Genomic DNA, 23,465 nt, shown 5'->3' on the forward strand with positions numbered 1-23,465 from the left:
CACCACTGTTTTCATTGATCATTATTTTTATTCTGATAGCCAGGCTATAATTTCGATTAATAAACGTTGAAGTCTGTTTATAGTCAACGGTAAATCCTGTATGTCAATAACACATTACATTACATGTTACTTGTTAGACGCTTTTATCCAAATTGACTTACATACTCAATACTGTGGGCAATCCCCACAGGAGCAATTTGGGGTGAAGTGTCTTGCCCAGGGACACAACGACATGCTGACTGCAGTGGGGTTTGAACCTGTGACCCCCTGATCCGAACACCTGATCCAAACACCTACGGACAACCCACTACGCCACACACCTCCCTAAACACTAAACAAAGCTACCAAACAACCCACAGGGAAACAATAAAATACACTGGAGAAAAGAGTGTGAAATATGTATTAAAGCTTCTGTTTTCCACACAGTATCGAAGGCACAGAGCAAAAGAGGGGTGTGGCAAAACATGCATTGTATTATTTGGATATAAATACATACATGATATGTAGCCTATGTATTTAATTAGGCATCACATTATATTAAACATTTCAGACAATCTTTTGTCATTTTAATAAACCTTATTTCACATAAGATCTATGTATTATCTGATGCAAGACATAGGTAGAATTATCAAAAATACAGGTTTGCAAAAAGTGCCATGAATCAGGACAGCTGATAGTGTGCTTTAGTCGTGAAAATTCAAAAAAACGGTTTAGCACCAGCTGTATGGCCAATAGTAACCTACATTTAAAGCTTCTGTGTAAAAGTAGCCTATGTCATTTTATTTAAGTTTTTCATAAAAGGTCACTGTTTGAATTCTGAGGGATCAACAAGCAGTTGCAGTCAGTAATATCAAATAATATGCTTTTGTACACACAGTGTGTCTCACTTTATCAGATCAAGCATCAGTTGTGAAGCGGGCCGCCTCCCAAACCGGAAGTTTAGCTGTTGTTGTCACACTGGAAGAAAATGGCTGCTGCTCCGACTTTTTTTCAATGAAGACACTGATATTTCAATTTCATTTCGTTTTCTTGCATTGGAGCTACCGTCGATCGCTATGCAATCTAAAAGGCAAGTCCATCCTGCTTGATTAGATAGACGTCGCTTTATCACTTTGTGTCTCAGATGATGTAACATCAGTAGCGTAGCTGGTAACTTACAGCTTTCCCACTAGGAACGGGCTAGCATGCTAACGTTAGCCATGTTAGCCTCAACGGTCAGGCATCAACGAGCTTGTTGCTACCCAGCCACTCTCTGGGCTGCCAGTCATCAAAGTTCACTAACCTGAGCGACACAGTTTTACAAACTCTGAGACATATTGTGCATGTGTTTACTTTGCTGGATCATGTTAAAGTATACGCAAAGGATGAAAGAACTATGATGAAACAGTTTCGCTCGTCAAGTCTTCTTCGCTGTTTGTGTGTGGCATCTGATTGACTGATGCCAGGCTTTGGCATCGGTACTGTTCTTATAACCTGCCAGTCAAAATGAGTGTTTATGTGCTTATGTGTATCTATTTTCTAACGTGCTGCGTGCATCACGTCTTCTGTGTTGCTGTGCAGGGTGTGAATGGTCACTTTAGGAAGGTGACAGTGTGGGGCAGAAAGGACAGCATCGTCTACCGTCACTCGCCTTGCAGCTGGCGGTGGACCACAATGGTAAGTTTCATCTATTTCAGGCTCTTCATTTCTATACATTCAGTTGACATCCACTCAAGTGTTTTTTTTTTTTACAAGGTTAAGCATTATTCTCCAGGACTTGCACTGTGTGTTATATTCTGTACCAAATTGGGAGTTTCCATTTGACTGATCTGTTTTATTTTACTCTTATTACCCAAAGCAACAAGTTTTGGAATATGCATTGGATCGAGCTGAGGTAAAAAAAATATATTTATATTTGTTTGTATATTTGTAGAGAAAAAAAATGAGCGGTATGTACTCACATGTATGGCGTGTGTATTCATTACATGCATTGTTAGTGTTAGTCTGCCACCATGCGTCTCATCATCCGTTAATACAGTGTATGATCTGTTATTCAGTACATCGTTGAAAGTGCTCGACAACGACCAGCCAGAAGAAGAAATTCATCCGGCGGGAGGAAGAGTTTGTATCAGAAGCTCTATGAGCTGTACATAGAGGAATGTGAGAAAGAGCCAGAGTTAAAGGTGTGTATTATGCAATGTGACTCAGTTATGACTATGTAATTATAGGTATGCATTAAAACATTGTTCCTTCTAATCTGTAGGAAATTAGTGGGAGGAAATGTGGTTTTCCAGATATTAAAATGTGTTACGAATGGTTTTCAAATATGTCTGCACAGGTTATTTGTGTATTTTAACAAAAATATTTCAAGTGTATCAACGTGAGCACACAAAAAGACAGATTTTTTTTTTAACAGTGTGTCCTATTTTGACTAATAATCTCAGAAAAGAGTGTCAAAGTTGGCTCCTGTTTTGTTTACTGCTTATAATAACAATAGGTTTATTACTAAAGGTTCCAGGTCTGATTGCTTTCAGATTGATTGATTAAATAGCCGTTTAATATAAATGCCAACATTTTCCAAATAGTCCAAATAATGGGGGCTGGTGGCCAGGCTATAAGTGGGTGTTTTCCAATTGGAAGGTCAAAGGTAAATCCCCACCCCTGCAGTCAACCTGTCAAAGTGTCTATGGGCAAGAAACATAACCATAACATTGTCCCATAGGCATGTATTAAAGTGTATGTAAGTCGCTTTAGATGAACTAAGTAACGTGTAATGCGACAATAAAATACATGTCATGTTTATTTAATTCAATTTAAATCAAGGTTAAAATGGGTGCTAAGCAATGCTAAACATACCTTTCTCATATAGGTTTGGCTTGGTTATAACCATGTGAGCTTTCTGTTGCCAATATTGAGGATTTGTCTCTTATGTGTGGTCATTTTTGTTTCTCTCAAGAATTTAAGAAGAAATGTGAATCTACTGGAGAAGCTGGTGTCTCAGGAGTCAGTATCATGTCTGGTGGTCAACTTGTACCCTGGGAATGAAGGCTATTCTTTAATGCTCAGGGGCAAAAATGGCTCTGGTAAGAGAAGGCCATTAAATGCTTTTTTTCTGATCTGCACACCACAATTGTTTTGTTTGTAACATTCATGATTCTTTTCTTTTCTAGATTCTGAAACCATCCGACTGCCATATGAAGAAGGAGAACTCCTAGAGTACCTAGATGCGGAGGAGTTGCCTCCCATTCTGGTGGATCTGTTGGAGAAATCACAGGTGTGAACATTGACACTTTTATATTGAAAAATCATTTTGTACCTTATATAATTTAAAAAGTGTATCAGAAGTAAATGTACAGTATGTTCAAATATGTTCAAAACTTTACTTTACTACTTTAGAAAAAAGTCAATACATTTTATTTTTTTTATTTACCCTTTTCCTTTTTGTCTGTTTTTAAATCATATTGAACTGAATGCTTTACATTTTGGACTGACTAAAGAACACATCAACTTGGATTTAGTCAAATCAGGACGAACACTTTTTTTGAATTTTCTGACATTTTATAGACCATATCATTAATTGTTTAATCCAGAAAATAATTGACAAATTAATTGATAGTGATAATAACTGTTGGACGCAGCCCTAGTAACAACAGAGCTGGTATTGCAAAGCATATTTAAATGCTTTAGACGATTTAACAATTATGTCTTGAATGCAGAGACCAGATTTGTGCTTTACTGTTGAGAAAAACATGTTTACCTACTTCATCACTGGTCAGCCATTTTCACGCCAACACCATTTCTTAGGGTTTCAATTAGCTAATTTTGGTATCATTGTTTGACATCCGCCATGTGCAATTTGTCTCAGGTGAACATCTTCCACTGTGGCTGTGTGATAGTCGAGGTGAGAGACTACAGGCAGTCTGGTAATACCAAGATGCCCACCTATCAGAGCAGACACATCCTTCTGCGGCCAACCATGCAGGTAAAGCAACAAAATAAATCAAAATCCTTACGTACAAAGGCCATAACAAACTGTAAAACAAATTCTCTAATATGATTTGTTTATTACATGGAATAAGTGAAAAAAGTAATAACTAAGCTAAGAAGCTAGCTAACTAACTTATTTGTCTTTTTGCCTGCAGACTCTTATCTGTGATGTCCACGCCATGACCAGTGACCACCACAAATGGACACAGGTAAAGAGTCATGTTTATTTTGTCAGAAACAAAATAAGAAATCCTGTCCCACACCTCTCTGTTTAGATTTAGCCATTTTCACAGCTTATAAAGAATGTACTTGACCATAACACAAGCCAATTTTCCCCTTGTGTGTCTTGAGCCCCTTAAGCATCGGCACATTGATTGAGTGTTTACTGTAGCGTCTGGTTTCTCTCTGCCATAGGATGACAAACTACAGCTGGAGAGTCAGTTGATTTTGGCCACAGCTGAGCCTCTGTGCCTGGACCCCTCTATTTCTGTCACCTGCACAGCCAACCGCCTGCTCCACCACAAACAGAAAATGAACACTCGCTCCATGAAACGGTATAGAACCCACTTACCCACTCTCTCAAACTCGCCTTGATTTCCAGGAAAAAGAAGCTCATTTATGTTTTTTATGAATCGAACACATCAAAAGGAATACTCTGTGATTGTGAAATGAATCAAACAGTGAATGAAGCAAACACCCGGTTTAGTTTAAGACACTCACTTCTTCTTGTTTGCATTTTAGGTGTTTCAAGAGGCACTCTAGAGCTGCTCTGAACAGGCAGCAGGAGCTCTCCCATCTGCCCATGCCACCACAGCTACGACTCTTCGACTACCTGCAGAGGAGGAAGGAGAGGAAACCTGCTCCTGTAATAGACCTGAAGATCTCAAAGATCGGAAATGTAAGTCATCAAAACATCCGCTATTTGACAAGCATGTATACACTTTATACATATGCGCATACGATAAAGCTGACTGGGACTGTTTACTATTTGGTCAGAGGTGGGAAGTACATTCACTCAAGTACTGTACTTAAGTACAATTTTAGATACTTTAGTTGAGTATTTCCATTTTATGCTACTTTGTACTACAATTCAAAGGTAAGCGGTGTACTTTTACTCCACTACATTTATTTAATACCTTAAGTTACTTTACAGATCTGGATGAATGATGTGAAATATAATCAACACTTAAATCAGACTTTATTACACCTGGAGTAAATTCACAAGCTACCTTGCAGTATACAAAGTCATTAAAACTAGCTGCACCTTTACCACTTTGATAACACTTTAATGCATCAATAATTATAATCAAAACATATCTTATATATTATTCTGAAATGGACCAATCTGAAAGAATGACTACTTTTACTTTTGGTACTTTAAGTATATTTTGAAGCCAATACTTTTGTACTTTTACTTGAGTAACATTTAGAATTCAGGACTTTTAATTGTAACAGAGTATTCCTACACTCTGGTACTTCTACTTTTACTCAAGTACAAGATCTGAGTACTTCTCCACCTCTGTATTTGGTAGATATTCACCGACATGATAAAAAGTGTTTACCTGTCTGTCTATCTTGACCCTAAGCACATTGAAATGCAACTTGAGGAAAGGTTGTCTCCCACAATTGTGTTCAGCCATGGTTAAAATGTATTCTCAATTTCCTAAGGGAGACTTAAAAGTAATAGCTGAATGTGGTGTTTCTTCTCTGTTTATTTTTTCACAACTGTTGGGAAAATCTGATGACCTACTCAATAATAACCAAGTGCCTGCTGTCATAGTGCTTTTTGCTCATACCCTTTTTCTCACCTGTCATCTTTTGCAGTGCGTTGACATGTGGAAGCAGAGCAACTGCCAACTAACTGTGCCGAAGGAAATTGATGTAAGTAGCTCAATGGTCCTATAACACTGTCAATTACACACTTAGGCCAACACCACTTTAAACCCACTCAACTCATATTCTGGCAGTTGTAATGTGGGGAATAACAAACCAGATGGATTTGTTGGTGTGTTGCTCTAGGTGGAAAAGTACGCTGTGGTGGAGAGATCTCTGCAGTTGGAGGACTCTCAGCCCAATACTGTGATCTGGCCTGCTGAGGTAAGTGTGACAGCAGCATTAATACGCCGAGGACACAGATCAATGCTGGCTGTGTGCCGTTAGTAATAAGCAGGGAGTAGTTATGTGTCATTGTGTAATGCTTTATAGGTGGATGGATGCCAAGGCTCACATTGCAGCCACTTAGATCTGTACTCAAAAATGCTTTTGTTTGGTGTAATAAATTAGGAAAGTGTGAAAAGATAGCTCCCTAGTGGGTTAATGACTTGAAACAGATTTCCTTTTAATTAACTATAAAATAAACACAAAACTTTAGTAACTGCATTTTGAAAATATCTTAATGACACGCATGCTTCTGCTACTCCAGGGGGTAGGGCAGAGACTATACTGGACTGCAGTTTTATTGTCAGAGGCATTGTTTTTGTCCATAAATTGTGCTGGACTCTTATTCACATATTTCATAATGATGGCCTTAAACCAGATGGTGTGAGGACCAGGCAAGGATACATGGCACCTCCAGTTGCTAAAATAATCACAAATGTTTTTAACTAAACATTAAACAGTAGTTCATCTATTCCTGCTTCTCCCTTTTTCTTCATTCTGTGCTTTTTGTCTTAAAATACAGTCATACATGTTCAATTCAAAAAGTCAGGAATATTCCAATAATCAACTTTTCCAACAAGTTAATGAATCACTCTGTTTAGACTTTACGTCATGGGATCTTTAACATTTCTATGACTTATACAACCCTTTCATTCCGTTGTCTGTGTCCGCTTTCTTTACACAGGAAGTTATTGATGACTACACGTTTGAGTGTGAGGTGGGAGGGCAAGCCCAGAGGACCAAGGTGTCTATCTACCAGTCGATGGGAGACCCACTGGTGTATGGGAAGATCTACTGTGCTAAAGAACCAAAAGCAGAGGAGGACAGCACAGACCTAAAGCTCATACATCCCCCGTAAGGACAGTCTCTTGAGACAAATTCAGTTTCCATGACTCCTTTTAAATGCCACTCTGAAGTCACTCCCCTTTGTCTCATTCATAGGTTCTTGATAGGCTCCAAGATAGATGCAGACCGGTGAGTCGGCATGATTGCTTCTGATGAGATCTGATTCAGGGATATATTGTCAGAGAGCATGGTATTTATTTTACGTTATGTCTGTTTCATAGGTTTCTCAATCAGTACAAAGGAGTGTATGAGAAAGATTTAAAGTGTCAGGTCAAGATGTCCCATAACTCAGGCACGGTGGCACAGGGGCCGCCCTCCCCCAACAAGGATGAGGTGAGTACTTTGTGGAATTTACTTTTCCTTTTCAATAGAGTTTGGAGATGGAGAAGAAACAAAAAAAGTGTTATCCTTTATTATTGAATTACTCTTTTAAATATATCAAGGCTGGTGAGCACTCTTTAAGGCTCGACTGTGCTGTTGTTATTTTTGCAATAAGCACTGGTAAAGCAAATACTTACTGTGTTGCACTTGCTGTGATGCACAGTGGCTTATCATTTTAATGTCATCTGCAGGGTGATGGTATTTCTTCACTGATCCAGGCGTCTGTTTTGGGGAAGGGGGTGAAGCACCGACCCCCTCCCATCAAACTGCCTTCAGGATCAGGCAACAGCTCCTCAGGTACATATGCTTTTTCTATACGAACATACGTATCATATATTGTGTAATGGTTTTTCTTCAGTTGGTCGTGGAGAACAAAAAGCTAAGATACTGACTTAGACAAGACTATAAAGTTATTGTATGTGAAATGGATGTGTGTAGATTTAGGTCTACTTAATACTCCTTGTTTGGGATTATGAAACGGATGTGTCTCTTTTTTCCACCAGGTAATCCATATAGTTCACAAACCACCAGTGGTCTACTCAAGTGTCCTACGCCCCCTCCAGCCAAAAGCCAGTCTCTGAACAGGAAGCACTCCATGGAGCTGGGCCAGGTGGGCCTGCTGTCGCCGGCCGCCCTCTCCCCCATGGGCTCCACACAGAGTGAGTCCAGCCGAGTCCCTCTTACTGTTTGGCTGCGTGCGTTCATCAATCACTGTTGTGCTAATGACTCGTACTGGAATATCTTACTTCAGCTCTTTTTCAGTTTTCCGAATCTGGAATTATTGTTTGACAAAGGTTCCAGGTCTTAGGAAATATGGAGAATTATTAAACCACAAGGATTTATTTGATAGTTGACTAGCTCACGGAATATTGCATCAGTACAAGCTCAAGTGTGTGTTCTGATTAAAACCAGCTGCTGTGGAAATTGCCCAAAAAAAAGGGGACGTTTTGATATGGGAGCCTCCATTTTAATTCTTAAGCTGTTATTCAGGAAAATACTCTAATAATCCATGTACCTATTGTAGATATGCTTAGAAAATACATTTGTACTTTTGCTTATAAAACATTATCGGTATTACCTGCTGAAAAGCATCCTCATTGGTCTTCATTATTGTTTTCACCCACTTTCCCTACTTCTAGGATCAGGGACCCCCAAGCCATCCACCCCCACTCCTACAAACACGCCGTGCTCCACACCGCACCCCGCCGACTCCCTCTGCGCTCCTCTCTCGTTGACCCCTACCCCTTCGGACCCCCCCATGCTTCAGAGCCAGTTGCAGCCCACGCTCCTCACGCCCTTCGCCCAGCAGCAACTGGCTCTAAGCCAGCAGCTGCCCGTCATGACCATTCCCCTGCCCGCCATGGGAACGTCCATCACCACGGGAAGCACCTCTCCGCAGGTCATGGCCAACCCGGCAGGGCTCAACTTCATCAACGTGGTCAGCTCTGTCTGGTAAGAAAATATATAGTCTGTGATTTTTGACCTGCTAGTCGCTGTGGCTGTTTATGACGATTTTCCTCTGTGTGTGTGTAGCAGTCCTCAGACCCTGATGAGTGGCTCCAGCCCCTTGCTGGGTGCAGGCCTGAACCTGAGTGGAATCCTGCCCCCTGCAGGCCTGATGCCCACCATGCAGTCCGCAGCTCAGACTGGTGAGAGATTTCAAAGCAATGTCTCCTTAAGTATTACTATAGTCATTTATAGGCAGTCTCCGTATCCCCAGCAAAAATCTAATGCTTCAGGGTACCAACAAACACGTCCTTAAGAGTAACAGGGAATCCCAGCTCCAGGGGTGGGTGACCCTGATGTCACTGAAGAGGGGGGAACATAAGACCTAATCTACCAAACAGGATCCTACAGCACAATCAGTGGTTTGCAGCTGACAGAGACTCAATTAGGATTTACTGTTATGCTCAAGGACATTTTGAACACACTTTTAAACAAGTGATTTCATGCCTTAGGTAGTCTTTATTCTTTAATACCTGTATAACGTGCAGTGTATCAGAAAGCTCTATTCAATTCAACTCTAATTATAAAGCACATTTCATACAACCATGTACCACAAATATTAACAACCACAAATTACATTTTGCAACACAACAAATCTCATCAATAAAATGTTTTATATAAATAAAAATGGATTAAAAAAATGAACGCAAGGGATAAGAAATAGTATGAAACCCATGATTAAGACCTAAACACTAAGGTAACGAATGACCCGGCCCCTTTTAAAACAAACTTCCGGGAGAGGCAAATCTAAGATCCACCTTTTCTCACCAAGACAGAAATATTATAATTAATTAATTATAGTTTGATTGGACAAGATCAGAGATGAGTATATATAGTAATGACAGTAATGTTTGTCTGTACTTTTCTGTATGGTGAATGTAACTCTGATCTGTGTTCCAGGGAGTCCTTTTGGCCTGAACAGCAGTGCTGGGTTGAGACCGCTGAACCTCCTGCAGGTATGACTCTGTACCAGTTAGTCTGTTTCACTGTTGGCAGCATGCACTGGGTATTTATTTGACGTAGAGACCGTCCTGATCCGGCACCTCTGTTATCACAACTACTGGTGTGTGTGTGTGTGTGTGTGTGTGTGTGTGTGTGTGTGTGTGTGTGTGTGTGTGTGTGTGTGTGTGTGTGTGTGTGTGTGTGTGTGTGTGTGTGTGTGTGTGTGTGTGTGTGTGTGTGTGTGTGTGTGTGTGTGTGTGTGTGTGTGTGTGTGTGTGTGTGTGTGTGTGTGTGTGTGTGTGGTGTGTGTGTGTGTGTGTGTGTGTGTGTGTGCTGTGTGTGTGTGTGTGTGTGTGTGTGTGTGTGTTGTGTGTGTGCTGTGTTGTGTGGTGTGTGGTGTGTTGTGTGTGTGTGTGTGCTTGTGTGTGTGTGTGTGTGTGTGTTTGTGTGTGTGTGTGTGTGTTTGTGTGTGTGTGTGTGTGTGTGTCGTGTGTGTGTGTGTGTGTGTGTGTTGTGTGTGTGTGTGTGTGGTGTGTGTGTGTGTGTGTGTGTGTGTGTGTGTGTGTGTGTGTGTCAACATCACAATCACAATCACAGCTCAATTTCCTCAATTGTTATTCCTGCACCTCACTGCATTACCATGTAGTGCACAACCTTTATCAATTCCTTCTAATTCTGATAGTTGTAATGGTTCAGTACCCCGTGTTGTTTGATTGCTTTGTTAATTCTCCCGTTTCCCTCTGCTCTTGTTCCTTTTTCTCCTTTTGTATGCATCATTCCTTTCCCTCTGCATCCTCCTCTCCCTCTCTGTTACTCCCACACTTTTTGTTTGTTGGTGTTTGCGTTTCAAATCTGCAGATCCCCACTGGTCCTCTCATCTTTAACTCTCTGCAGCAGCAGCAGCTGTCTCAGTTCTCCCCACAGCAGAGCCAGTCGGCCACCTCCAGCCCTCAGCAGCAGGGGGAGACGGTGAGACACACACACATGCAATCATATTCACACACAGTGAGAGGAAGCTTAATAAGGGGTAGGGAGGGGTAATGGGAGGCGTGTGGCGCAGTGGGTTAGTGCGTTAGTGCGTTGGTGTTCGGATCAAGGGGTCACAGGTTCAAACCCCACTGCAGTCAGCATGTCGTTGTGTCTGGGCAAGACACTTCACCCCAACTTGCTCCTGTGGGGATTGCTCACAGTATAGAGTATGTAAGTCGCTTTGGATAAAAGCGTCTAACAAGTGATAATGTAATGTAATGTAATGTAACAAGGGAATATCACACACTGTGTTAGATTCAATTTGGAATGGAAACATTTTCAGTTGTTTTGTTTGTCAAGATTTATAGTATCCGAAACGAGGTATCCAGAGACTGTTAGGATTTATTTATTTTTAAAGTTGAGTAATTTATTTCACAGAGTTAAGCCAGAAGCTACTATTTATAAAGGGTGGGGCGCTAAGGTATGGTGAACACAACAATGACTATAGAAAGTATAGAACTGACAAATATGACTTCAGAACAAACATTTTAAATTGCTCGGATGACCCAGCCAAAGCCCAGACTTAAGACATAATAGAAATCTGTGGAATACCTCATGGAAGCTGTTGAGACGCTCTTTGTTTATAAATATCTGCAATAAGTTATGGTACACAAGCCAGCAGTAACCACTGCCAAAACACCTCATAACCAGTAACTACTACTAAAATCCCTATATATTTTTTTTATTTTAAACTTAGAGTCTCATTGTCTTTTACTTTTTGATTCTACCGTTCTGTTTCTGCAGGGTGACCAGTTAGATCTAACTTTAGGAAACCAGCAGACAGCGGTCATCAACCTGGGAGTCGGAGGCTTCATGTCTCCACAAGCAGCAGGTATGACCCAAATACACACATACACACAGATATGCATTAAATCACACTAAACATTCCGCTAAAACATTTATCTTTGATCATTCCATTAACCTGTTTCAAAACAAATTCACACCATGCCACTAACTAGTACTACTAACATAAGATTCACTAATGTATTCAACATTGTAAATACTATACATAAGGACTCCTAGTCTTAACTTAACATGATAATGTTACTGAAGTTAGTCATAGTTCCTCTCAGTGGAGCATGTAACACCTGACAGGAGAGACTCAACCTCCCCTTCTTCTCTGCTACATTTTATTTTTCTCTTTTTTTTGTCCCCACCTTTATTCCTTTCCCTCCTGCACCGTCTTCCTGTCCTCCTTCTCCAACTCCCCTGCTCACTCACACTTTTCAACTCAACCTTTTCATGCTATTTTCCCATAATCTACTTGTAAACGTCCTGCACACGGACATTTACTTGTGTTGCTGGGCTCACTGCTCTCTTTTTTTATTTTCTTATTTTAATTTCTTCTCTTTCCTTGTGTGTGCGTGACCCTACGAACCCTTCCTCCCTATTTGCCTTTATGTGCATTCTTCAAACTTCATTCCTACTCCATTCCTCCTTCTGCTTCTCTCCCTCTTCCCGCCACATCTTCCCCTCTGTGGTCTCCCTCCTCCTCCTCCTCCTCCTACTCCCCCCCCCCCCCCCCCCCATAGTGCTGTCCCAGTTGGGCTGTGGGCTGGACGGGTCTGGGCCCCCGCTGCCCTCTCCAAGGCTTCAGCACCAGCACCAGCCACAGATCCAAGTAATACAGTAACTTTAACATCTATATACACATATACATGTTTATAAGAACAGGTGTATCAGCCAACTCTCCATGCCTTTATTTACCTGGCAGGTGCATGTTGTGCTACACTATACACTCTCAGAGAGTTAGGCCAATCCATTATTATTTTTATCAGACCTGGGTTTCATTTCTAGGAAAAACACTTAACACAAAAACATGTCCTTTAAAAAGCTAAATTTTAAGGCCTTGACCATTTAAAAACATGATATATAACCAGGCATGTAATCATAACTAGAACATATTTTATTCTTTATATATCCTTTTACATTTTCATACAGTAAACAAATCTTGAATAATAGCTGAACAGAGTCATCATTGCTTTAGGTGAAACAGTATCACCCCAGGTCTGATTTCATCACTATTTCTCTGTTGTAGATCCACATCATTCATTCCATCTTGTGTTGTATGTTTGGTTAATATGTTGTTTGATAAAGCAGCACACACACACCAGAGCTGGCCCCTCCAATGGCAGCAACTAACAGCGTGTCGAACTGGGAGGAATGTTCTCACAAAGCGTTGAGCGGCACAATCTGAAATACTGTCATAGGGCACACACTGTTATAATGCTGCTGACGTGTCAGATTATAAAGATGATAGGCTGTTACACTGTAAGCATGAAGTAAAGTGTTTAAACATTATTACGTCTTTGCCAAGTTGAAGTTGCTGACTTACTCTGAGCAGAAAGCACGGTTGCTAAGCTTCATGTCTGTTTTTTGCCGGGACCACAGGCAATAATTTGTCTCCAGACTGCCACTGGTGCTGCTTGACTGTATCCTGCCTCACCCCCCCCCCCCCCCTGACTTGTCCCAAATCTGTATCTCTTCCTTCTTCTCCCTTCCCTCTGCAATCCATTAACATCTCTTCTGTGTTTCTCCGCACAATCCTCTTGAACGTCGTACCAGGCTTCAGTTCAGCTTCACTAACCAATGCCATGTTTATTTATCTATTACACAAAGCATTTAGCTGGTAATCTAAGATATACATGTATTCTGGTTTTAGTGATAGTCTGCCCAATACTAGTTCCAGTGAAGGATTCTTAACCATGCTACAGACGCTTATGAATACCTTATTGCCACTTATAAAGACGTGTTAAAATCTATTCTGATGTTCTTTTTTCATTTTCCTCCTGCCCTGTGTAGTTGCAATTCTTGCAGCACCAAATGCAGCAGCAGCAAATGGCTATGGGAGCAGCGGCCCCTCAGGTGGGAGCACCACGGCAACATACCGCCAACCAACCAAGAAGTAAGAGGAAGAGGAGCTTGCCACAGCCCCTCCAGAAGTCATGACGAACTAAAATCACACAAAAAAGACTTCCCCCAGCTACACAAGGACGTGAATGATCCATACTGTGCTCTTTGTCTGCCTCACTGTGGAGATTGCAGACAAAAAATAAGACATTTTTGTCCCTTCTGTGTCTCTTTTTCTAGCTGACAAAATATGTTTGTAATGGTTGTCAGAGGTTTTGGAGAACCTAAACTGTGTCCACCATAGAGGATGGGGTTTTTAGAACAGGGAGCCCTACACTTAAAGAACCTTTTTGATATTTTTTAAGATGAAACAGAATAAGATGGTTCTCATAGGTGGCGGGCTTTCACAATAACACATCGCCCCTTCAGGAAGACTTTTCTCTATGGGGGCCCCGGGACTGAAAGGATTATGAATGCACATTCTCAGAGGATTCCTCATGAGCCTGCCTGACTCTGCTTGGTTGACCTCGGTAGAAACTGCCCTTTAAGCACGGATCCCAGTGAGCTTATTGACACCAAATCCTCCATATTACCATTACATGTGAAAATGCAAATCTGATCTTGGAGTAGTGCCTGGGGGCAGCTCTCTACCTCTCAGTCTGTTGGAAGTCTTTCTTCCGTTAGCCATCCAGGCACAGGGCTCATCCGAGGAATCAAGATGAACATGCAAGCTGGTGTACCTGCTTTTGTACAGCACATTTTGAAAAGGCATTTCCTTTTAATTAGTTCAGGAGCCATGAGTGTATTCTTACGAGACATCACTGAGTGTGTGAGATATTTCTGGACACTGAGAAATAATTTTTTAAGCAGTCTTTGTCAGCAGTTTTATTGTTATTAAAAAAAAAAAGAAGAAAAAAAAAAGAATATATATTGACAGTGGAAAATACAGCTTTTAGATACAAAGCATTGTCTGAGGCTCTTTATTGTGCTGTCTTTACACTGTGAATGACTTTATCAACGAGTTTCTGGATCTCTCTCTGTCGCGCGGTTGCTCTGCCGATGCACTCCTGCAGCTTCTCGGCCGACAGCGGCGTCCCACCTGAGCCAGAGGGAAAGATTGTTAGCGCTGATCTACATACAAGAGTACAGTTGTAACTGGGATGCAGTCCTCATTCTTTTAGTGAGAGGACTTCAAATTGAAGTAGCATTGGAAGAAATGTCTCACTTAACTCATCACACAAGTCAAAGCTAGCCAAATGTAAGCCAACACTGATTATAGAGTTTCAGTTGAGGTAAAGTGCACTTTTATTGCACTGTGAAACAAAACAGGGCTTATATCAAAAATTCATAACAAAGACCTCACTGTTTGAGGTGCAAGTGAAAAAAATTGTTTAGAAGATGGATAATATTTTAGCAGGCTGTTACCTACAAATCTATAAGGTGTTTTCATAGGGTTTCTTTTAAAATATACTTTACATGAATCTCTAGTCCAATGGCAATAACCAGCTATTAAAAGAGTAGGAATGTAGTCTATAAAACTTTCCAATAGTTTTAAATCTGATTATTGAAGGAGGAAAATAAAATATATCAGCTATACTTTGTAATGGCTCATTTCTCAGATTTTCTGACTAAGAAATCTACTGAATTGTATTATAAATCCAAAACTGTACTGGATCAACTGTAAAACTGTAAAAGTTCATAAACAAGAAAGTGTATTTACTGAAAGTTGAACTAGCACAGGAAAGTGAATCATAGCAGACTGAGTTTCTGACCTGGTTTGTGTACGACGCAGAGCCGCCCTTTCTCATCGGTCACCACAGTGAGGTGAGAGGTCGACAAACCCTCCTCCTCAGCTGTGGGGTCTACGATTAGTATGGAGCTGCACAGTGAGAGTCAGGATTACAAAAGGTACGAACACACAATATGGTTTTCATCCTGTTTTTACGCACTGAAAATGATTCACTTACTCATCGAAGACACAAAAAGAGGCTCCGACGGGATGTTTGTGAATATTCAGGCCCTTTCTCTTTTCTAAATTCACTTCTGGTGCTCCAGTGTCTTTGTTGATGGTGACCTCTGGGAGTTTTGCTGTGAGGAGCAGGGAAACAGTTAATAAACTATAGAAAGCTTACAAAACATAGATTTCTGTGGCCATGAAGAATTGGTGCAATAAAAATGGGGTATGCATGAGCCTAATACTGAAATGAACTAAATACTAACACTTAATGAAAGACATAGATTACTGACCATGTTCAAATTACTTTGTATGCAGAGAAATATAACAGAATAATTGTAAGTTCATTTTTTTACAGCACATACTGTTCTTCAGGGCAGCCAGCAGGGCGATGATACAAGCGTCCAACACGTTCCCATCGTAGTCCACACACATCATGTCACAGTAGAGCACCCAGCAGAGCTACAACCAGAATGAGCAGAACCAATGAGACAACATTTACAACAATCACAATATAATAGCACCAGTATATATACATTGATTTACCTTTCCTCTTTCAATGCACAGGTCTTCTGTTTGTATCACCTCAGAACTGCAACACCCACATAGAAAACATAGGTAAGTTAAAGCAGTAGAAGTAATTAAAAGGACAGTCAATCAAAAATACAAATGTTCCTTTTTTTTGTAGCGTTAGTTATCAATCTAGATTGTTAAAATGAGATTCCTGAGTGTTGGAGATAGTCCAGTTACTTGTTGTGAGCAGTTTCAGGTAGGAACTATCCTGTTTCTGCTAAACTAAACCCACCAACCGCATCATCGCCCAGAATGAAAACTAAAATGTGTTTTTAAGTCTGTTGCACCTTTCAATTACATCAGCAATGAACTGGCTGGCAGCCTGCGCCTGTTCTCCTGGTGGACCCGGACGAAACCTGGATGAACACAGCGGTGGCAGGTCCACGTTGGGCACTGAATGGATGAGATAAGATATAAGATTAACTGTTATTGATCCTGGCAATGTGGGAAATTCAGGTGTTGGACCAGCAACAGGAATAAAATTGAAACACAGAATAGGACAAGTAAGAGTTCACACAAGGAAAGACAAATTAAAGAATGTAAGAAACAGTATATCATTAAACAAATATATATTATTAAGTGAAGCTGTTTACTTATAAAGAGATATGAATAATTATAACAAATATATAAAAATGTCTGAGTAGTTTTTAAGTGAGGACAGTCCTTGGTTGTGCAGCCTGATGGCTAGACTAGAGTAATGTTGAAAATGTTTGTTTGTTTATTTGACACCTTGCCTTAAATCAACACTTGACACATTCATACCACACTCACCGATGAAACCTTTACCAGGTGCCTCCACTAAAGGGTTGGTCAGCTCCTGCAAATGAAGAAACAAAAGAAAACCGTGAACATTTGGGTCACCTGGTCCCGATTAATAAAAAAAAGTGTGTTAATGATAATTTACCACTTTGATCCCACACATCACTGTTGTGTTTCCAACTTTCACCAGAGCTGAGCCATCTGCTGTGCTTATGGACCCTGAATAAAGCAGAACAATTCATTTTGACTTAGACTTGGAAAAAACAAAGCAATACTTCATTATACTGTACATTTAGTCACCACTGTCTCACCTATGTTTAGTGTTGTTGTTCTGAATTCAGACAGCTCCCGTCCATCAGGTCGACAGTTTTCTTTCTGAAAAGGGAACATTGAAATGTTATATGGCTGCTGACACTGATTGCTAATAAATAGAAACCAGTCACAAGCTTATGTCAACTATGTGCTGAATGTGTGTTCGTGTTTTAATCACCAGAAAGCTCCTGTGGTACTCCAGAGGCTCGGCAATCCTGGAAGTGTACAATAAGGAGGGAAAAGTTAAGTAGACATTACTATTATAAAAGGATGTATCCGTAATGACAGATCTGCTTATTCGCTTGTCATTTAGAATGTGGTTATTTGACAATACATCCGGTGATCAGATCAGATCATTTACAAGAGGCAGTGAGATATAAAATGTATTACAGGTTACTGCTTCTGTTGTATTACAGCTAACTATGCAGCAGTCAAACATCCGTACACAGAGTATCGACTGCAGCGCTAACTAGCACCCAGTACTCAACATTTTAACAAGTCTGAAAGTTCGCTTATTATCCTTTACATGGTCTGGCGGTACAAGAGTTGTAAAATAAAACCTACAAAATGTGTTATTTTAAGTGCAATAACTACAGTCTAATCTTTCTTACTTGAAACCAGCCGCCATGATGTTTTGATTAACCACGTGGGTTTGCTGTACACACTACGGCAGCCGGTAAGGGTAGAATGCCTGCGGTCAAATGCGATTCCGATGTAAATAAACTCCCAATTAATGTATTCAATTTACAACAAGCAGGCTATTTAATTTTCCTTTTTTAATCCTACCCCTTTTTCAAAATATGTAATTGTCACCCGACAACTGTCAAGTAACATAATACATCAGCTTTGTATGACAAAACATCATTTATATATTTTCTTGGCATCCTATTTGATTACTGAAATTATACAATGATTTTACCATTAGGTTTCTAACTATGAAATTAATATATTTGATACGCTTTTGTTTTTTTCACTCATAATTGTAAACGCTCCTAAAGGAGACCTTTGTATGTATATATTTATAAAACAATGTCTGATGTTGGCTTCAAGTGCATATTTAAGGTCTTTTAAAAATAACGCTGTAATAGACCAAATAAATACAAAATACCAAAGTGATATAACTTTATTTTATTTTGGCCGTGACTATCTTTTGCATGTTAGGACGTTGTTTCTCCTCAGGGGGCAGTGTGTGCGTCACAGGGTTGCTCAGTGTTCTCTTGCCTCCAAATGATGATGTGTCGAGAAATGGCTGTCACTTCCGCCTCTGTGTTCAGTTGTGATTGGAAGTGGAGTTACAGAACTACCAGAAGAGAAATGAAAATATAGGGGCTCTTTTATATTGTACTTTCACCGTCAAAACGGTCTCGTAAGCTTGTACTTTCCTGTTTCTCCCGAGAAGTCAGAGGACCGCCTGCAAGACACGAAGCAAAGCAAGGAGAAGGAAAGCTAGCTTTTTTTTAGCTAGCCAATTTGACTGGTGTTCTGTCAGAGGCTGCAGGCTAACTTATGGGAAATGGATTGTGTCTGTGAAATAGTTGAAGCCTTGGTCGCTTTGGCAGCTCTAGTGTTTATTGTGGTAAGTAGTCAAATTGTTGACAAAATATGTTTTGGGTCTTTGGTAGCTTGTTTTATGTAAAGCAAAAGCTGTTGCACCCTCTGAAAGTATGTGAATTTCCTTCATTATTTATGTTTGTCATGCAGGAAGTCTTTGAGCTAAATATGTATTCTGCTACCCCCCTGCATTATATGTTACTTAATTTGCTTTCTGCATTTTTATTATAATCCTTGAAAGGAAGTTCTTGAGGCACTCTTGACTTAGATACACCAAAGAAGCAGCACAAGTAGTCCACTTCTACACAATTCTCAAATGTAGTTCGAGAAAATAACATAAAGCAATATAAAACAAACTATAATTAGCACGTAACAAAACAATGTGTTAGGAACACAATTGAAGCACAACATAAAAACAATTTGTTGTCTGTCATTGGGCCTCTGCTACATTACAGACTTTAGTGGAAGTGTTGACATACAGTTAATGTGTATACTGTATATTACACACAATAATGTTCTAAAATATTAGATATTGTCACAACTCTTGTCTACTCACTTTGAAAAAATAATCCACCCCTGTTTAAAACACACAAAAAGTGTACCTGAGAGCAATAGTAACAAGAATACCATTCTCATATTTCTCCCTTTTCAGGTACTCATATTGGCACACATCACTGGCGGGATGGTGAACCTGACACGCCATGAGAAGGAGAAACACTTCCTCACCCCAAAAGGAGAGAAGGAGCCTTTTCCCAGCCTGCATGATCCCCATTCCCGGGATCTCTCTGTGGTGATCCCGGCCTACAACGAGGAACTGCGAAGTGAGTTATGGAGGGGGGTGGGGGGTTATACAGCAGAGTGTATATATATAAGGGTAACACCTGCTTTTCTCTCAGGACCATCAGCATAGTACTGACCTTACCTGCTGATGTCGCTGAAAAGTAATGTTCATTTAAGTGGGAAATAGCTATGTTATTGCATTACACTGCAGAGTGACAGAATGCATATAGAATGTATAGGATAGGGCACATTACAAGTCTGTTTTTAAAGACCTTTTACTTTTTTTGCTGCTTCAAAATTCCTCCAGCTAAAGCCAATAAAGACACAGTTTAGATTGTGTTGAAAGATGAATTGTGTAACCTCAACTGACTAGAAAAGCATTCAACTACCACCCTGGTAGGAGCGGTTTTAATGGCATAATATCCCTGTAAATGTGTGTCATTACAGTGCCTGTGATGTTGGATGAAGCTACAGAGTACCTTGAAAACAGACAGGTATGTGTTCATCCTCATGTAGGCACTGTTAAATAAAAACAATAATCTCAGTACTTTATTCTAGTTGGATAAAAAGGACACAATAACAAGAATCTGATGTTCTCGATGTGACCAATAGGTGGCAGCATTCAACTTTAAAAGTTCCTTTTGTGAAATAAACCCTTCATGTTATTTCCTTACTGCAGAAAAAAGAATCTTCTTTCACATATGAGGTCATTGTGGTTGACGATGGCAGCAAAGACAAAACCACAGAGGTGATACATTTAATCCATTTTTTTGTCAATATGTTACCAAGATATACATTGTTGCTCAACATTTCAAAGTGATACCAATATAGATTTGTTTCAATCTGTTGTGCCGTCCTGCCAGGTTGCTTTGCGGTACAGCAGGAAGTACGGTTCTGATAAAGTGCGAGTCCTGACTCTGGTGAACAACAGGGGGAAAGGAGGAGCTGTGCGCATGGTGAGAGAAATGTAACTACATTACCTCTGAAAGCAGCACAAAGCATGTGCATTTTCTTGATTTGTCTTTGTCATGTTATTTCTCTTTAAGGGAACTCTGAGCTCCAGAGGGAAATTCATTCTGATGGCAGATGCTGATGGAGCCACAAAGTTTTGTGATATTGAGAAAGTGGAGGCTGGACTTAACGGCCTCGACCCTAAACCGGTGTGGTGCTGTTTATTTTTCTTGTTCTTTCTTGCACACTTTAGTGTGTTGCCCTCCATAAAATACCTGTCTTTACATTTAGGAGAACATGGCAATTTCCTGTGGTTCCAGAGCTCACCTGGAGGACGTCTCAGTAGCTCAGGTATTTGTTTGTTTGTCTTTTTTAGTCGTTTCTTTTAGACTGTAACAATCTAACTGTGAAATAACCACTGTCTCCGCCACAGCGATCAATGTTTCGCACATTCCTGATGTATGGCTTTCATTTCCTGGTGTGGTTCTTTTGCGTGAGAGGGATCAAGGACACACAGTGCGGCTTCAAGCTTTTCACACGTGAGGCTGCACTCAAGACCTTCTCCTGTCTCCACATCGAGCGATGGTAAGGACTCGTACACTTCTCTACTCAGTGTAGTATGTTAACAGCTGTCGTGTGCTTTGTGTTAAAATAGTCAACCTGTTGAGCTGTTTGTGCACTGTCCTTGGAAACTATAAGATGTATTACCAATAAGACACTTTTTTTGCCAACATTTAAGCAATTATGATGTTAAACGTTATAACAAGAGATGGGCAAATGATACCAAACCTCCAAACCTGTTTCACTTTTGTAAAGGGAACTGTTCCAATACATTGTGTCTATCTATCAAATGAGGAATACCGCATAACTGATGTCTGAATTTCAAATCTCAAAAGTTTTACAGGTTTTTTGGTGGGCACAGATGAATTGAGAACCATGGCAATGTCTGCTTTAAGCATGAGTACATACTGTAAATGTGTATCTTTTTGATGCCAAGTAATAATGAATAACCTAATATAAGGAACAGCACTCTCCCATCACATCACTTTGCAGCTCATGTGAAATGTTACATATCAGCTCAGGTTTTGTATCGGCCAAAATATTTTATATGTAGAATAACAAGATGATGCTTTAATAATTTTTGTACAATATGATGTAGATGTTCAATACTATCTACATGTAATTAATCACTTCTGATTCTAATCTCAACCATTACAGATTTACAAATACTAAGCAAGCATGTGAAACCTTTAAAGTCCACGTATGCAACTACAACCCTTAAAATCACTCTGGTCTTGTGATGCGGCCCATTCAATTTCTATAAAGGTTAAATACCACCAGAAACCATAGTGTGTGTGCTGTGTTTGAAGCCCCAAATAATTCCCTCTTTGCTGGCACAGAGAACAAGAAAGCCCTAAAGCTTCATGAGCCCATCCCTAGTTATAGCATGTCTATCTGATGTGACCTTGCTTTAGACAAAGTGATTCACCGTATTCAACAAACCACCAAAGCCTTTTTGTATGAACCTTATTCTTAATGCATCTTCTGTTGTCCCCTTTATCTTTCTTCCCTCAGGGCTTTTGATGTGGAGCTTCTGTATATTGCACAGTGTTTTAAAATCCCCATAGCAGAGGTGGCTGTCAACTGGACTGAAATAGAAGGTAGGATTTTCATGGAATATGTGGACATGTGTCCTCTGTGCCATCTATAAATATATCTGCTGCATGTTCTTGTGAATCTGTGATTGGCTTATTTGTATGTATGTTTTAGTTATTCCTTTGGATTAACCCTTGAGAGTAAATAGACGTTTGTGTCTGTGGTTATATTTTCTTTGAGTTGTGTTCTCTTTTGCTTGTTTGACTGACAGTTACTGTGTGTCTGATGCTCAATGTTATATATTATTGTAAATGTCAGCACATTAAAATATCAAAGTACACTTGAGAATGAAGTGCCTTTGCGTTCTCCCCACCAGGGTCCAAGCTGGTCCCGTTTTGGAGCTGGCTGCAGATGGGACGGGATCTGGTTTTCATTCGCCTGCGTTACCTCACCGGAGCCTGGAAGCTGCAGTCACATAAGTCTGACTAGCCAATCAGAAAAGCCCTGGTGTCTTAGAGATGGCCTATGAGAGTGCCATCAAACCTATGGATGAGGTGGGATCAACAACTGTGTGCATTATTACTGTAATTCACCACAGAGAACAAAGAGCAGTATTTCACATCATTTGACACAGTTGTGAGTTCTCCTGCCTTTTGTAAAATGTGGATTTTGGCTTATGATGGCCGCCGTTACATGCACTTTTCTGTTGCCCACGGCTTACAGAACGTCTGTATGACTGATCCTTGTTACTTAATGATTATTTTGTGGCCAATCAGCTGTAAGTGAGAGAGAGTTGTGAAATGTGAAGGATCAGGTAATCTGTGTGTTATTATTCTCACACGTAGAATGAATGTTACTATATACGATTTTCAAAAGGGAGGGATTGTGGGTGTGTGGACTGAATGACTTGAACCAAAATAAAACATGTCATTGATTTATGATTTGATAATCATTAGTAACCTACTAACCGTGAGCTGCAACATTTAGTAAGTTAGTCAGTCGGAAAAATACAAAGATTCATACATATAGAACAATTATTAACGATAGAGAAAACAATATATAAAATGTGTTTAAGTACCCAAACTGTGCAAGTTATAAATGAAGAAAACGTAAAATAATAAATAGTGATTTTAATACGGTACTCATTTGGCTTCTATAAAACCTTGTGGGATACTGTTTGAGAATCAAGAAGCAACAACAGCAAAAGCAAAATTACCATGAAGCCAGAAATCTGTTCTATAAATCTTTAATCAAATGTCACATGAAGTCAGCAGAGAGTATGAGCTTTGCTGCAGAGTTCTGGACCAGCAAG

At 40.1% G+C, this 23,465-nt stretch overlaps 3 protein-coding genes across 4 annotated transcripts; 2 read left to right on the forward strand and 1 right to left on the reverse strand.

Moving 5' to 3' along the window:
• Positions 1-963: 963 nt before the first annotated feature.
• supt20 (SPT20 homolog, SAGA complex component) lies at positions 964-14,583 on the forward strand. Of its 2 annotated transcripts, XM_034140199.1 has the most exons (24): positions 964-1,069; positions 1,561-1,656; positions 1,838-1,873; positions 2,037-2,162; positions 2,936-3,062; positions 3,150-3,253; positions 3,845-3,961; positions 4,122-4,175; positions 4,381-4,520; positions 4,708-4,864; positions 5,791-5,847; positions 5,986-6,063; positions 6,809-6,978; positions 7,066-7,098; positions 7,191-7,302; positions 7,542-7,647; positions 7,854-8,009; positions 8,490-8,802; positions 8,884-8,999; positions 9,757-9,812; positions 10,657-10,767; positions 11,572-11,659; positions 12,360-12,448; positions 13,630-14,583. In XM_034140199.1, the coding sequence occupies exons 2-24, from the start codon at positions 1,654-1,656 to the stop codon at positions 13,774-13,776; spliced, it is 2,496 nt and encodes an 831-aa protein (XP_033996090.1). In that variant the 5' UTR covers positions 964-1,069; positions 1,561-1,653; the 3' UTR covers positions 13,777-14,583. The 2 variants fall into 2 exon arrangements, with proteins under 2 accessions (XP_033996090.1, XP_033996091.1); XM_034140200.1 differs by lacking the exon at positions 12,360-12,448.
• exosc8 (exosome component 8) lies at positions 14,548-17,964 on the reverse strand. Its single transcript, XM_034140201.1, has 11 exons — positions 17,887-17,964; positions 17,454-17,490; positions 17,275-17,338; positions 17,109-17,182; positions 16,976-17,021; positions 16,492-16,597; positions 16,178-16,223; positions 15,997-16,093; positions 15,645-15,765; positions 15,450-15,556; positions 14,548-14,776 (listed from the first exon to the last, which is right to left on the reverse strand). Exons 1-11 carry the CDS (start codon positions 17,901-17,903, stop codon positions 14,658-14,660), a joined length of 834 nt encoding a protein of 277 aa, XP_033996092.1. The 5' UTR covers positions 17,904-17,964; the 3' UTR covers positions 14,548-14,657.
• Positions 17,965-18,497: 533 nt separating this feature from the next.
• On the forward strand, positions 18,498-23,092 carry alg5 (ALG5 dolichyl-phosphate beta-glucosyltransferase). Its single transcript, XM_034140518.1, has 10 exons — positions 18,498-18,851; positions 19,479-19,647; positions 20,054-20,100; positions 20,286-20,354; positions 20,470-20,562; positions 20,653-20,766; positions 20,849-20,908; positions 20,991-21,142; positions 22,133-22,218; positions 22,530-23,092. Exons 1-10 carry the CDS (start codon positions 18,789-18,791, stop codon positions 22,640-22,642), a joined length of 966 nt encoding a protein of 321 aa, XP_033996409.1. The 5' UTR covers positions 18,498-18,788; the 3' UTR covers positions 22,643-23,092.
• The last annotated feature ends 373 nt before the right edge of the window (positions 23,093-23,465 follow it).

Source organism: Trematomus bernacchii, unplaced genomic scaffold, assembly GCF_902827165.1.
Source record: "Trematomus bernacchii unplaced genomic scaffold, fTreBer1.1, whole genome shotgun sequence".
In the NCBI taxonomy this organism is placed as follows: Eukaryota; Metazoa; Chordata; class Actinopteri; order Perciformes; family Nototheniidae; genus Trematomus; species Trematomus bernacchii.